This window comes from Leptonychotes weddellii, chromosome 4, assembly GCF_054177405.1.
Source record: "Leptonychotes weddellii isolate Sample4059 chromosome 4, ASM5417740v2, whole genome shotgun sequence".
In the NCBI taxonomy this organism is placed as follows: Eukaryota; Metazoa; Chordata; class Mammalia; order Carnivora; family Phocidae; genus Leptonychotes; species Leptonychotes weddellii.
The window spans coordinates 76,429,406-76,444,337 of record NC_138372.1 but is presented as its reverse complement, the minus strand read 5'-3'; the positions used below and the strand labels follow the sequence as shown (position 1 = coordinate 76,444,337).

General features: G+C 36.7%; 1 protein-coding gene across 5 annotated transcripts in view; it reads right to left on the bottom strand.

Moving 5' to 3' along the window:
* Positions 1-14,932, bottom strand: part of SNX7 (sorting nexin 7) — a 112,382-nt gene that overhangs the window by 73,686 nt on the left and 23,764 nt on the right. For all 5 annotated transcript variants that reach the window (XR_014145006.1, XM_081818847.1, XM_081818846.1 and 2 more), the window contains exons 2-5: positions 11,847-12,029; positions 5,814-5,924; positions 5,307-5,471; positions 3,027-3,225 (exon numbers count right to left, since the gene is read on the bottom strand). Coding sequence is in view for 4 of the 5 variants with exons in the window: in XM_081818847.1 (XP_081674973.1) it covers positions 3,027-3,225; positions 5,307-5,471; positions 5,814-5,924; positions 11,847-12,029 (658 nt within the window). In the remaining variant the exon portion in view is untranslated. The remainder of the gene's footprint in view (positions 1-3,026; positions 3,226-5,306; positions 5,472-5,813; positions 5,925-11,846; positions 12,030-14,932) is intronic.

Below are 14,932 nucleotides of genomic sequence, written 5' to 3'. Positions count from 1 at the left end.
ATCAGTGTGTATCATTAAACCCTGCAATATTTATGTTTATATAGAGAGCTTTCCTAAAATTCTACTGTGCTTACACAGCACTCAGATCACATTTATATGCAAACACTTAATGAGTTGCACTGTAATGTCTATTAATATATCTGTTTCTCCAACTAGACTCTGAGCTCAAGGACAGGTACCATTTTATTCCTCCTTTAGCCTCCAGTACAGAGAAGGATCACAGCATGTGATCAGTACAAATATGGCAAATAAACTGGGGAACACAAAAGAAAACAAGATCAAAGAAAAAACTTGAATAAAACAACTTTTAAGATTTTATTTATTTATTTGAGAGAGAGAGAGAGAGCACGAGCAGAGGAGGGGCAAAGGGAGAGGGAGAAGCAGACTCCCTGCTGAGCAGGGAGCCTGACCAGGCTCTATCCCAGGACCCTGAGCCAAAGGCAGACACTTAACCAACTGAGCCACCCAGGCGCCCCAAAACTTGAATAAGAAATTTTTAAAAAGAGAAACCACTAGTTATGATCACCAAATTTTCATGATTTGAATATGAATGAAACGTCCTATATAGCTTAGGCTCCCAAGGCTACAAATGAAAACATTCCAACATTTTGAATAGAATCTGACAAGTGGGCTTCACATTGGAAAGACTAAGAAATCCCTCAAGTTTGGGCCAGTGGCAATCACTCCCTGAAAATTAGAACTCAAATTTATAATCTACCATAAAATCCAGCTTTCCTTCTGAGCATTTCACCAACTTTAGAGTATACCAAAGATTTTAAAACTATTCCCTTGCACCAGCAAATGTGAAGCATCACATTGATATTCTACAAAACTCCTACATCTCAAGAGTTTCCAGCGGCTTCTCTGAATCGCTATCCCACTTAACTATGCATCAAGAATATACTTAACAGAACTGGAATCACAGAACCCACTCAAAACAATTAGCCTCTTGAGATTTAAAAAAAAAAAAAAAGACAAATGGTAAATAACAAGGGCAGACCAATAAGTCTTAAAAGAAATTATTAAACTATATTCAGTTACCACAATGACATCATCAAGTATCAGTGCATTGGAAAAAAAAGGTAAAGGGAAACGTACATTCAGCTATAACAATTTTTTCTATATTTCTTTTGATAACCAATTGATTCTTGATAAAGCAAATTTTCCTACCACCAAATGATATGCTAATTCATTTATTTTTTCAATCATTGAACAGGTTTTAGTTGAGCACCTACTATGTGTTAAGTACTATCTAGATACTAGAAATAAAATAAATCTTTTCCCTTTTTGGTTCTGATGGAATTTACTGTTTAATGGGGGAACCCAGAAAATAACAACAAAAAAAATAATAATAAGCCATCAATATAGAGACTCTCAAACCAATTTATATTAGGAAGTAATATAAATTGACTTAGCCACCTATTTTTAATGTAGTTAAATGCAATTAGAAAATTAGCAAAAAGTCATCATGGAATTGGAAAAAAAATCATCATGGAATAAAGTCTAACTTATAAACTGAAAAAAATAAGAAAATTGAAAAAGGAAATGGTGACAGAAAATAGAAAGAGGGACCTAATTTCCAATATATAAATTTCTCTGCCATGCTGGGACAGGCCCAATAGAGAGTACTTGTTCCAAAAATACCACTAGGAAATGTGGAAACCTGATTTTCTTAAACATCACCTTTTTGATTTTAAGCTATGATCCATGTTGTACATTTGAGACCAACTTCATACAACTACATTCAAAATCTGAAGCTCAGGGCTTACTTTGCCACTATTACTTTAAAAATGGGAACAAGAATAGCTAGTGATTGATTAACGCAAATGGGGACTGGCCATGACTACCTTCAAAATCGTATAGAAATCAAAGATGTTCTCAGTAGGTCTGGGCATAAGCCACACTTGAAGGTGAAATTCTAACTTAATGTTATGTGATTCCTCATGTAAGGAGCTTAGACATCACTCCTCAGTCTTAACAAGTAAAATGCTGAAGAGACTGAAAAATGAACACCTTTCCTTGACTCTGGAAGATAGGAGAGGACACAGGACAAACCATTGCCCTCAAGGTTGGAAAGACAGGTGAATACAAGGAATTGTGGGTTCCTGGGCGTACACTAAAGAGCGGAACCACCTCCAGCCACCCACTGCTGGGGTGGGGAGACTGCAACTGTGACTGAGGGACTGCTGGGGGCTCAGGGTGGACAACTTTAAGAGTTAAAACCTTCAGGAGGACCCAGTCATGGGGGGCCCCCACAATATTGTGGGATTTACCCGGAGGAGCTCAACGAGGTTCCCACAGTAAATACTGAATAAAAACCACTCCTGCTTCTTGCAAGGGAAAATGAACCATTTTGAAATAGCCAGAGCATCTGTTCTTCTCAACAAAGGCCTGCCCTCAGGGGACACTAGTTAACCAGAGAAAGGAAGATACTCAACTCCAGCCCACTCTGTCCATTCTGTCCCCACGAAGCAGGGAGGGGAAAACTGAGAAACTCGTGAAGTTCACAGTCCAGAAGCACAGGCTCTCACTAAAAGACTGAGACCTGATGGCAAAACTATAGAACCTGTCAGGTATAACAATTTCTTCTATATTTAGAACTATAGAACTCTTCTATATTTAAAACTATAGAAGCTTTCTCCTCCCCCATGCCTTACTTAGAGCATTACTAAAGGCCTGTTTACAGCAGTTCCTTTTACCCAGCAGCACGTCTGGCTATTAAGGAAAAAAAAACCACAAGGCATAATAAAAGGCAAATAAAAAAGATAATTTAAAGAGACAAGCAAGCATCAGAATCGGACAGGGCAGGGACCTTGAAAAGATCAGACCAGGAATTTAAAGCAACGCTCTAATGGAGAAAGTAAACGGCATGCAAGAACAGATGCGGACTGTAAGCAGAGAGACGGAAGTCTTAAGAGAGAACCAGGAAGAAATGCTAACTTCACGTGGCTTTACTACACCAGCAAATGGGAAGATCTGTCAGAAACTGAACAACTTTGTGATCACATTCCAGTGATTCTACATACCCCTTTCTTCCTTGTAAATTCTCTGAGATATTTTATCTATCAAATTTATTTTCTGGCTAAATATTTCAATAAAGTTATTCATTTCCATGAACTCCTCCGGGCGGCTTTTCGCTCCTCTCATTGATAACGCGACAGCTCTGACTGTCTGCCCCATCCTGCTGAGCAATCCAGGCCCTTGCTTCTTGTGAGAAGACAGTTCCTAGAAACAGACAGACAGACAGACAAATGAAATATTTGTGCTGAAGCAAATATTCCAATATTCCCAACAAAAGGAAATCTGACCGGAAGGAGAGAGAATAAAAATGTTTCATATACTTTTTTTTTTCATGTAGTTTGAAGCAGCTGAGTTTTAATGGGGCACAGTTCTTCCTCTAAGTCTGCCTTCTTGATAATATTCCTTTTCAAAGTACTCGTGTGAAATATGTATACCTGCTTCCTCTCAGCATGGATCTTTAAAAGAACGAGGTTTAACAAAGGGGATCGTGCTTAAGATGTTGGAAAAGATAAGAGGATAATATGAAATGCAATCTATATTTTATAACAGGAATCTAATGGGAAAATGATTGAGAGAAGATTTCTTAGGGTCTAAACTACTCCCTGAAAAAAAAAAAAAAAGGAAAATTTCATTAATTCTTCAGTTATAACAATAGCTAACATGTATTGAGAGCTTAGTATGTTCCAGGCACTACACTCACATTTTTTTCATCTATAACTCATAATAACACTATGAGGTAGGTTCTATTATTATCCTCATTTTACAGAAGAAAATACAAGCACAGGAAGGTTAGGGAGCTTGCTCTAAGTCCAAGAGCAATTAAGTGCTGAACAAGGATCAGTCTGACTCCAGAGGCTTCACTGCTCAGCACTAACTAGCTTTGTCTTCGTACTGTTTCTACAGTAGTTTGTAAATAGATACTCCCTGACCATAGAGAGCTCTTCAGTCAACTGAAGTTGGGTAAACTGTGACACTACCTCTACTTGCTGGCTGGCTGTAGAGAAAGATTTTTAAGAATGTATGTAGCAGGCTGTTTCATAGTTAATCTGGGAGGGAGGGCTACAGACTTGCAAAAAGAAGAAATGCAAGAAAAGGATACACCACACAAAAGTAACCCTTTAGAAGTACAGCATATTGAAAAAGAACACCAAGAAGAAGATCAAGGGATCCTGGTGATGGTTATACCACTTGTAAACGTAGGTTTGGGATCAAATAAAAGTTGATCAAATAAAAGGTTACCCACCACGAAAAAAAAAATCTATAAATAATACTGTTGACTACCAAGTCCACAGATAAAAATATTATTATGTATTATTTACCCAAATATTAAATAACACATTTTCCAGATTTTCTTTCCTGAAGGTCTTACACAGAAGAACACATAGAAGGTAAACTTGTTTGCTTCTAAGTCAGTATGATTTTATGAGCATATAACCACAGATGCCACCCCCTGACCAGGTAACACATCTTTCCGGGAGTGCTCCAGCATCTCTTGATATAGTTAACATTATCAGAGACAGCACGTCACAACTGGCAAGCTATTATTGTGAATGTTGACTACAGAGAATGTTTCTAGCAGCGTCTAAGGCTCTGGAGTCAGGCCACAAATTCATTTCACAGAAGTCTCAAAGGGCTTCCAAAAAGTAGTACTATCTGTCAAGACTGAGACGAAACACTTTCAAGCCTCTGTCAATTTGGCAACAACTGAGAGATATAAAACTCAATATTGGTCAGCAATCATTTCATATTGACCATCTTCCCTATCCATTCTTTTTCTTGGTGAGTTATATTCTCATAGGTGACAAGAAAAAAGAAGAGGAACACATAAAGTTTCTGGATTAGAAATAGATACACCCCCTTCCCTTCATTAGGTAATTGAAAGAAAAATAAGAAAACTGTACTCTCTATCTGGCTATCCATCCAACCATCTATCCATTTAATAAAGACTTTTATCCTAACTTGAAAAGTCCTAACCCATTATAAAAGAAATATATTTGTATATGTTCAGTATTAGCTATATATGGAAGGAATACCCTGACATTATAAAAAAATCAGCTACCAAGAGAAATATAATATGTGTATGTGAGGAAGATAAAAGATGTCTGTGATGTTTACATGTAGATTTGACACAGGGTTAAATCTGAAGGGTATCTCTCGAAGGTCTGATAATCCATCTTAATTCAAGGACGCTGCTGCCTGATTTAAAGATAAACAAGAGGAAGCGTACAACCTACTATACATAAAGACACTAAAGGATTATATGAGTATAAATCAAAATTCTTTACCCAAGCTTGTGCAGTAAGAAACACTTTGAAGTCTTCATTAAATGTTAAAGTTGGATGATCAGCAATTCGGTTCAGGAATTTCTGCAGTGCCTTCCTGCGTGTCTCGATGAAGTCATCATTAAAGCGTTCCACCATTCCTTTCACGATAAACTTCTCAGGCAACGGCTGAGGCAAAAAAATTTTAAAACGTATCTGAGCATTATGTGGCATGGGATTACAAGAAATTCTGTACTCTTCCTTTCTGGAAGACTGTTCAAACACGTGATGATTTCTTATAAAAATAATTTTTCAAGATTCACAATGCCAGAACCAAAACCTGCAAAATCTTAACATATTTAGAATAGTTTAGAAAAACAAATCTGTACATAGATTGAATGTTTAAGAGCAAATGTTTCTAAGATCAATGAGTTACACTAAATTTAAAGGTCTGACATTAGGTTTTCAGCATTCTAATGATTCACAAGACAAAATGGTAGCCACCCTATGGAAAAAAAAATGTAGACTTACTGGAATAATCAGAGTGGGGTGTGCTTCTTCAAGTTTTCCTTTCAACCAAAGGAAATCTTGATAACGTCTCCTAACTTCAAATTCACTGGAGTCAAATTCCCCACGAGATGTCTGAAGAAAGAAGGAGAAAATAACAGCACACGCAATATGAGACTGAAGACATTTGCCTAATGTTATTTTAGACATTCTGAAATAAATGGGTCTCCAAGAAAAATTAACAAATTCTAATTATTCAGTGTTTGTCAGCCTGTACTTTTTTTGCAGTCATCAATTCATGTAGCAGATGAAACAAAGCAAACTTTTCAGTATTTCCAGAAAGAAAGCAAACATCATGCTCAAATTTAAAATCCAAACTGAAAAATCTGTCTTAGAGCAGCCATCTGCCTTCCACAAGATTTTAACTACGATTATATTTGGCGTGACTTTCTTGCTAACAAGAAAGTGTGTTCTGAATTTAGGTTTCAAATATATTTTTCTCAAGATGATTAGAATTCAGAATTTGAGGAAAGTTCTATTTTTGTAATTTGGAAAATAACCTGAACATAACTGAGAAAAAAATGTTTTCCTGGAATTTGCTCAAATGAATTGCTTTGGTAAAATTTGCTTTTAGTATATGAAAATTCTAACATTTTACAGAGTGATTTTACCACTGTTTAAAAAATGTTATTAATGAAGATTTGATGTGAAAAGAAAATCTTCCTGTCATTTCTCAAGGGATTTTGAGTTATATGCCTAAACTCCTAAAAATTAAGCAAATAAATTAAAATATCTGTTCTCAACAAACCAAAAATCTATGCCAACACATATGACAAGAAGAACATGGGTACAATATCAACCTCACTTCCACTGCATGGATCCCAAACCAAATAAAAAAAGATTATCTAATACACACTCACACCAATATTGCATTAACTTAAATTTTTGCATATTAAAAATTATACACATTAACATTAAAGTTGAAATTTTCCTGGAGGAATAATGATGGAATAACACACTGCATGCATATTTCACACTCACCAGAAATATCAATCACCCACATAGATGAATGCAATCGTAAAGTTAAGTGGTTCAAGTCATAGATGCCATCTTAATTGTCACGAAATAAGGTTCACAAAAGCTGTACTTTCCAAGGTTTGTTCTTTTAAAACGAATGTTTAGAATATCACACAATATATTTTATCAAAACATTTCCTTTTTAGTGGGGAAAGTGGAGGCAAATGAGATGCAGAAGTCTAAGGAACTAAATGTTCACAAAACACTATGAAATCTTAACTATGGGTACAAGTTATGGAAATGGTAAAAATAGGAAAACTAAATCTAGTAGAAACACAGTTTAACAACATATATACGAGTTGGTATATGTACATATATATGCAAATACACACATATGCATACATACATACACATAAAACATAGTTTATAGTCACTCATTAAAAAATACTTATTGAACACCTTCTTGTACGTGGCACATATATGTATAGGTTCACTACCAATTTCCAAAAATATAAATTGGCATAACCAACACTAAAATACTAAAAAATTGGGCAGTTAAGAGCTTTATATGTCCTCAAGAATTTTCAACACTCTGAGTCAACATAGAACAATCTGATATAAATTCTGGCAAGAGGAAGATGTAAAATCAAGTCAAATAACTGGTTGATTCTGTCCCCACACTCAGCCATTGACTTAGAAGAGTTTTCTAACATGCTGCAATAGCAGAGGAAGAAAACAGAAGATAAGTACAAGTCTCAAAGACAGTGTGTTCTTTTGTGCTACTTTAAGAATTCATTCTATTCCCAAGGAGTTATAAGACTAAGATATGGCAAGGAAAACAAGTATTATCAGCCAGGCTCCGATCATGGTTACTTTCCCAACAGCAGGGACAGAATCGTTGTCTCATCTAAAGTGGCCAATTTCGGTCATTAGAAGATAGATAAAAACTTCCAAACTATAGGAATAACACAGTTTGATGACAGATCTCCAACTTAGAAAAAAACATGTGTTCCAAAAAGTTAATTTGACGTACAAATAATGCTTCTAATACAGGATACAGTTTTCTATGGAAGCTATATGGTAAATGGTGTTTAATTTCTCACGCCTAACTTTAAAAGCTTGGGTACTTGAAGTTTACGATGAATAGACTCATGTAATCTATACCCCAAAATGCACTCATTCAACAAACACTGACCTTTGGTCAAGGGCAGTTACTCTAGGCTCAGAGGATTTAGAAAACTGTTTTTGAGGGAAAATGAATCTTAGAATCAGGAATATATTTTAACACCTACTCCATACTGGTAGACATTTAGGAGTCTGTCTTCATGATGAGGATGTGAGAGAGAAGACCCTTGTTAAACCTCCTCACTCTTGTTTCTGTATGTAGTAAAGGAAGGCACATCTCTTGAGCTCCAAAAGAGAAAATACTTTAGAGCAGTCACTTCAGATAGTCTAACCTGGAAAGTAAAGGGTAATTTTCCACAAGGAGAAGAGATGCCAGGAACATGGGCTTCCTGACACTCATCATTATTTACAGCCAGGTCATTCTTAAGTATTCCTAAGTAGATACTGTCAGTGTACATATGTGCGCATGTATATGTGCATTTACCCTTATAATCTTAATGTCATTAATATAAATTTTCATAAAACTAAAACTTTCTCAGGGAAGCCACCTCTGAACCTCCAAACTAGATGGGGTGCCTGTACTCATAAAATCATAGCACCTGTAATTTTTAAATAATTAAATAATTAAGCATGTAATTGTTTAATATCCATCACCCCCCTAGATTGAAAGCTCCATGAAGGCAGAGGGTATGTCTGTCTTGATTGCTGGTGTTGTCTCAAAATACAAGCACAGTACCCAGGACATAACTGTCACTCAACAAAACTTCACTGAATATATGAGAAAGTGAATAAATGATAAAAGTGAATAACAAAGAAAAGACTATTTGATAACATAATATCCATCTACTAAATATTTATATATTTGTATCTGCAAGGCATATTTTAGCATATATAGGTTTAGTCTAAATACTAGGATATAGTAAAAATAATCAGAAGTAGAACAAAGGGATTTATTGTATAATAGTCTATTTCATAAAAATGAAATGAAAGATAGTTGGCCATAACCATGTAGAGATGCACAGAAAACACATACAGTGTGAACATAAATGGTCTGGATTTAAATCCCAGCTCAGGTAATCATTATGTTGTGTGACCTTTGGCAACTGAGTTTCAGGGTCCTCATGCACAAAATGGGGATAACTCATAACATTTAGGTCCTAGGATCATTGTTTTTTTTTAAAGATTTTATTTATTCATTTGAGACACAGGGATACAGAGAGAGAGAGAGAGAGAGAGAGAGAGCATGAGCAGGGAGAGAGGCAGAGGGAGAGGGAGAAGCAGGCTCCCCGCTGAGCAGGGAGCCCAATGCGGGGCTCGATCCCAGGATGCTGGCATCATGACCTGAGCCGAAGGCAGACGCTTAACCATCTGAGCCACCCAGGCGCCCCCATTGTTAAGCTTTAAATAAGTTAATATGTATAAAGTGGTTAGAACATTGCCTGGCACAAAATAATCACACAATAAATGTTAGTTAAACACACTGTAATACTGTCACTAGTAATACTACAATGAGAAGAGTACATTTAAAGTACGATGTAAATTTGAATAACTCATCAGAATTATATGTCAGTGATTAGAGTAAAATTCACAGGGTGGCTTATAAAAAAGTGTCTTTCTAAGAGAAACTAATAATGATGGGAAAATTAGTCAGTTACATGAATTCTTTGCTAGGAAGGAAGATAACAACGGGTGCTTATAATTAAAATAGTAATACCAGGAGAAATCTGGTTCTATTCTTAGCAGTATGTCTGTATAAACACATTAAATATTCACAAAGACCCTACAAGGTTAGTACTGTTACCTTATTTATAACTGAGGAAACTAAGCATAGAGAGGTTAATTAAATTGCCCAAGACACATAGCAAGAAAGGGGAGTCATCAAGATTCAATTCCATGCTGTCTTGCTCTACAGCATCCTGATATAAGTATGATACCATAAATTTCTTCACTCATCCATTCACCGAAAAGTTAAATTGCTTACTTACTATATCCTAAGGATTGTGTTTGGAAATATGGATAACTTAAGATACAATTACCTTCCTTAAGAAGCTCACAGACTTGTTAGGAATAAATACAAATAAACACATACAGATAGGCGAGTACTGAACATGTATTATGTGACAGGCATTCTGCTAAGTGTTTTGCATTGATTACCAATCCTAAATCAATTCTTACAGCAACTCTACAGAACCAGATACGATTATCATTTCTGTTTTATAGATTTAAAAAAAAAAAAAAACCCTGAGGCTTAGAAGAATTAAATATAGACCTTTAATTTCTTTGCTATATTGACTCCAGTGTTTTACATTCTTTAAGAATCCAATTAGGACAACATGAGAAAACAGAAGAAAAAAAGAGGACTTGAGCCTGCAGGTGCCGGGGAGACGGAGGAGCAGGCATCATTTTGAGTTGCTGAAAAATAAACAGTAGTTTATTCTTCCTCTAGAAGAGGAAGGACATAGCAAACAAGGAGAAGTAAATGCCAAGTAATGACAGCAAGAAATACCCTAGAGGGGCGCCTGGGTGGCTTAGTCGGTTAAGCGTCCGCCTTTGGCTCAGGTCATGGTCTCAGGGTCCTGGGATCGAGCCCCACATAGGGCTCTCTGCTCAGTGGAGAGCCTGCTTCTGCCTCTGCCCCTCCCCTCCACTCCTGCTCTCTCTCTCTCTGGTACTCTCTCCCTCTCTCTCAAATAAATAAATAAAATCTTATAAAAAAAAAAGAAATATCCTAGAGTATTCAGATAACAAAAATAGTTCTAGTTGAGTGGAGAGCAGGAGTATTAAAAATGGGGAGGTAGGAGATGAGTCTTATATGGTAAGCTGGCATCAGACTGAGAAGTTCTTTGTATGTCATTCAAAGGAATTTGTACTTTGTTCTATAGGAAATGAGGAACCAAGGAAGGATTTTAAGAATCTGAGTGAAGAGATCAATATATTTTTATGAAATATAACTAGCAGCAAGGTGGAATTTGCACTGGAAGAAGTGATTACAGGAAGATGGTCCAAACCCTTTTCAGCTACAAAAGAGATGTACTACAAAAGAGATTAGGGTGGGGCTTCATAAAGAAAATATTATAGGGGCACCGGGGTGGCTCAGATGGTTAAGCATCTGCTTTCGGCTCAGGTCATGATCCCAGGGTCCTGGGATCAAGCCCCGCGCAGGCTCCCTGCTCAGTGGGGAGACTGCTTCTCCCTCTCCCTCTGCCCCTTCTCCCCACTTGGGCTCTCTCTCTCTCAAATAAAATCTTAAAAAAAAAAAAAGAAAGAAAAGAAAATGTTACAACTTATGAATATAATTCTTAAAGGCTGCTATTACATAAGGATTTAAAAAAAAACCCCAGTTATACTATTTGGTTGTTTTATTCTGTCAGAAGTAAACTGTCTTTTTTACAGAGTCTTCTCCTAGGATTAAGAAGATTTGGTTCTAGATTTACTCTGCCTTTGAATTATTGGAGAACTAACAGTATCTTATAAAGCAGCCACTTGCTCTTATTTGGAAAACAAATGAAATTATATTTTGTAATCTTCAGAAGATATGCTACAACATTATATATATTATACATATATGTATATATTTGTATTATATCAAGTTTTTAAATAGTTTTCTTTATTAGAAAACTGAAGCTCTTCTTTTCCTAAGATATTTCTTCATAACTTTTGAAACTAGAAACTAAATGTTCCTCTTTCAAGACGCGTAAGTGCTAAAAGATGAGTGACTGTTGTAATCTGAATTTCACTGATTTCATACAGAAAAAGGGAAGGATAGATCAGATGCAATGTCTTACCCAAAATGGTTGAAAAAAAATAAGTCAATTCAGCTAAGATTATCTACTGTTGAAAGTCATAGTGAACAAAAAGCACTTCCAAAAGTTCAGAGAGCAACTGTATTCAAGAAAGTATTTATTAAAAATTTACCTTAGTAATAATCCTGTAAGTAATGAAAGTTTCAATTGTAGTAACATGGCTTTCAGGTTCATCAACTGTAATGAAGAGATCTTTCAAATCTGGCTCATCTTCAAACTTGACTTGATTTATCATTGACAGAGGGGATGTTGGCATCATAGGGCTGAAGGAATTCATGTCCATCAGTGAGGCATCCTAAGGAATTAAACACATTCAAAAATTAGCATCTATAGAAGAAATAGTTTAAAATCCTCTTTTTTTCTTAGAAACCATGAAGACTAATGAAATATGTCAAGAACAAAAAGGATGACTGGACTCATGGTTAAATATGGTATGTTGAACATGTATTTTTATCTGTTTCCTCTTAAAATCCCACTTTAAAAATGACAGCAAAGAAACAAATTAAAACAAAACAAGACAAAAAGGCATAAAAAGGCATAAACCCTCAAGGTAATAAAAGAGAGAGAGAGAAGGAGACTAAGCAAACAAAAGTAACAACTTTTTGGAAACTGGAAATCTGATCGTTGAGGGGTCAGTGAAATAGCAGCACGGAGAAAGCTGAACAATAAACCTAGGAGATGATGGTAAACTTAGAAGGCACGTTTATAAGACAGGATCCTAGAGTGACTTGAGAATTACAGGCAGCAGAAACCCGTGGACGCAGAGTGCTGGTAGAGCTAAAACCAGAGGACTGGTTGAAGAGCTAATAAAGCCAAAAAAAAAAAGAGAGAGAGAGAGAGTTAGTACCTCAGATTCCCTCACCTACCCCATGCCATCAGGTGACATTTCTTTCCCAGTTTTGCAGAAAACTGGAAGTTTACTTTCTGGGGTGTCTCTGAACTCAAGGTTGCCAGGCAGAATGGAGGAAGAAAGAGCAAGGGAAAGTCCTATAGACTAGATAGGAAGATAGCCAGCCGTCTCCTCATCTGGCCACAAGGATGCTGGCAGCAATGTGCAAAATTCCACACAGTGGTCAGAGGGCTCCTCTCACCTCGCCATTCTGAGAAAAAACTAACAGTTGCAGTCCCTGATGAATTAACCAGGTCTCTGCATAATCACCCTGCAGTGAAGCCCCTACCATACATGCTGAATATCTACTCCACTTTTTATTACCTGATGTAGCGACTACAAAATATCTAAATATGCAGAAAGCCTCTGATGTGAAAGACTCACAAACAGAAGACAGGAAGCAGTTACAGAACAGAACGCTTACAAAAAACAGATGAAGTCATCAGAGATAAGAATGATATCTAATTCATGAATAAAAACAGGAGTTATATTCTTAAAAAATTCAGAGAACAGCAGCAAGACAATAAAAAAGGAGGCTCATGAAAATTGAAATATGATAATAAGATAACAACTCAACAGGAAGTTTGAAAACTAGAAGTCAAGAACTAAGCTGAATTAAAAGAACAAGAGATGGAAAACGAGAAGGAGGTGTTTTTAAAAACTGAACGATCCAGGCAGGCAGTGCCTTAATAAAACTAACTCCATAAAATGAAGAAGGAAAATGTGCTTTGAACTGAAGGGTTTCCAGGTTGATAGGGCCTCTCGCATCTCCTCAAAATGAATGAGGCAGTGGTGGGGTGGGATGTGCTCCTGCAACCATCCATTACCATGACATTTCATAGTAGAGGTTAGCTTCCAGAGAGAATATAAACAGGTAAAGTACAATAGGAATCTCAGGAATCAGAATGGCTCCATATTTCTCAATGGTAACACAGGAAACTAAATGACAATAAAATATCTTCCAAATTTTGAGAGAATATCTTCTACCTAGAACTCTATATAGCCAGGCAAATTGTCATTCAAGTATACACATAGATTAAAGCCGTTTCAGATAGAAAAGATTCCAAAAACTGACTTCCCTTGAACCCATTCTTTGAAAGCTTCTTTAACTTGCCAAAATAAGGGCATAGAGCAAGAAGAAATAGGGTCTAGGGGACACCTGGGTGGCTCAGTCAGTTGAGCATCCGACTCTTGGTTTTGGCTCAGGTCATGATCTCAGGGTTGTGGGACCAAGCCCAGCATAGGGCTCTGTGCTCAGCAGGGAATGTGTTTGAGATTCTCTCTCTCCCTCTCCCTCTGCTCCTCCCCTGCCCTTCAAAATAAATAAATAAATCTTTAAAAAAAAAGAAGTAACAGAATCTAAAAACAGCAGATTCAACAGAAAAGAGAACCAGAAGCAATTCTTCAAATGATTGTGAAGGAATGTTCCAGGTTGACAGCTTTGCAGCAGAACTAGGGAACAACCTATATAGACCTGGTCAGGAAGACAGAGTCACCAGGGAGGCAAGGAGATGAAGAAGGAGAAAGAATAAAGGAAGAGAGGGAAGAAGGAAGGAGGGACAGAAGGAAAGACACAGGGGAGTAAGCAAAGGAAGGAGGAAAAGAAAAAAAAGAGAGGAAAGGAAGGAAGGAAGAGAGAGAGGGAGGGAGGGAGGGAAGAAGGAAAAGAAGAAAGAAAGAAAGAAAGAAAGAAAGAAAGAAAGAAAGAAAGAAAGAAAGAAAGAAAGAAAGAGAAAGAGAGAGAAAGAAAGAAAGAAAGAAAAAAGAGAAGAGAAGAGAAGGAGGAAGAGGGAGAGAGGCAGGTGACAGAATATGTGATATGTTTAAACATAATGAGAGGAAGCATGCCATGTTAGTTTTTTTTTCACTTTTTTTAAAATTTATTATATTATGTTAATCGCCATACATACACCATTAGTTTTTGATGTAGTGTTCCATGAGTCATTCTTCACGTATAACACCCAGTGCACCATGCAGAACGTGCCCTCTTTAATACCCATCACCAGGCTAACCCATCCCCCCACCCCCCACCCCTCTAGAACCCTCAGTTTGTTTCTCAGAGTCCATAGTCTCTCATAGTCCATAGTGGGTTTGTCTCCCCCACTGATTTACCCCCTTCATTCTTGCCCTCCTGCTATCTTCTTCTTTTTTTTATTTTTTAAAATTTTTTTATTGTTATGTTAATCACCGTACATTACATCATTAGTTTTTGATGTAGTGTTCCATGATTCATTGTTTGTGCATAACACCCAGTGCTCCATGCAGAACATGCCCTCTTTAATAGCCATCACCAGGCTAACCCATCCTCC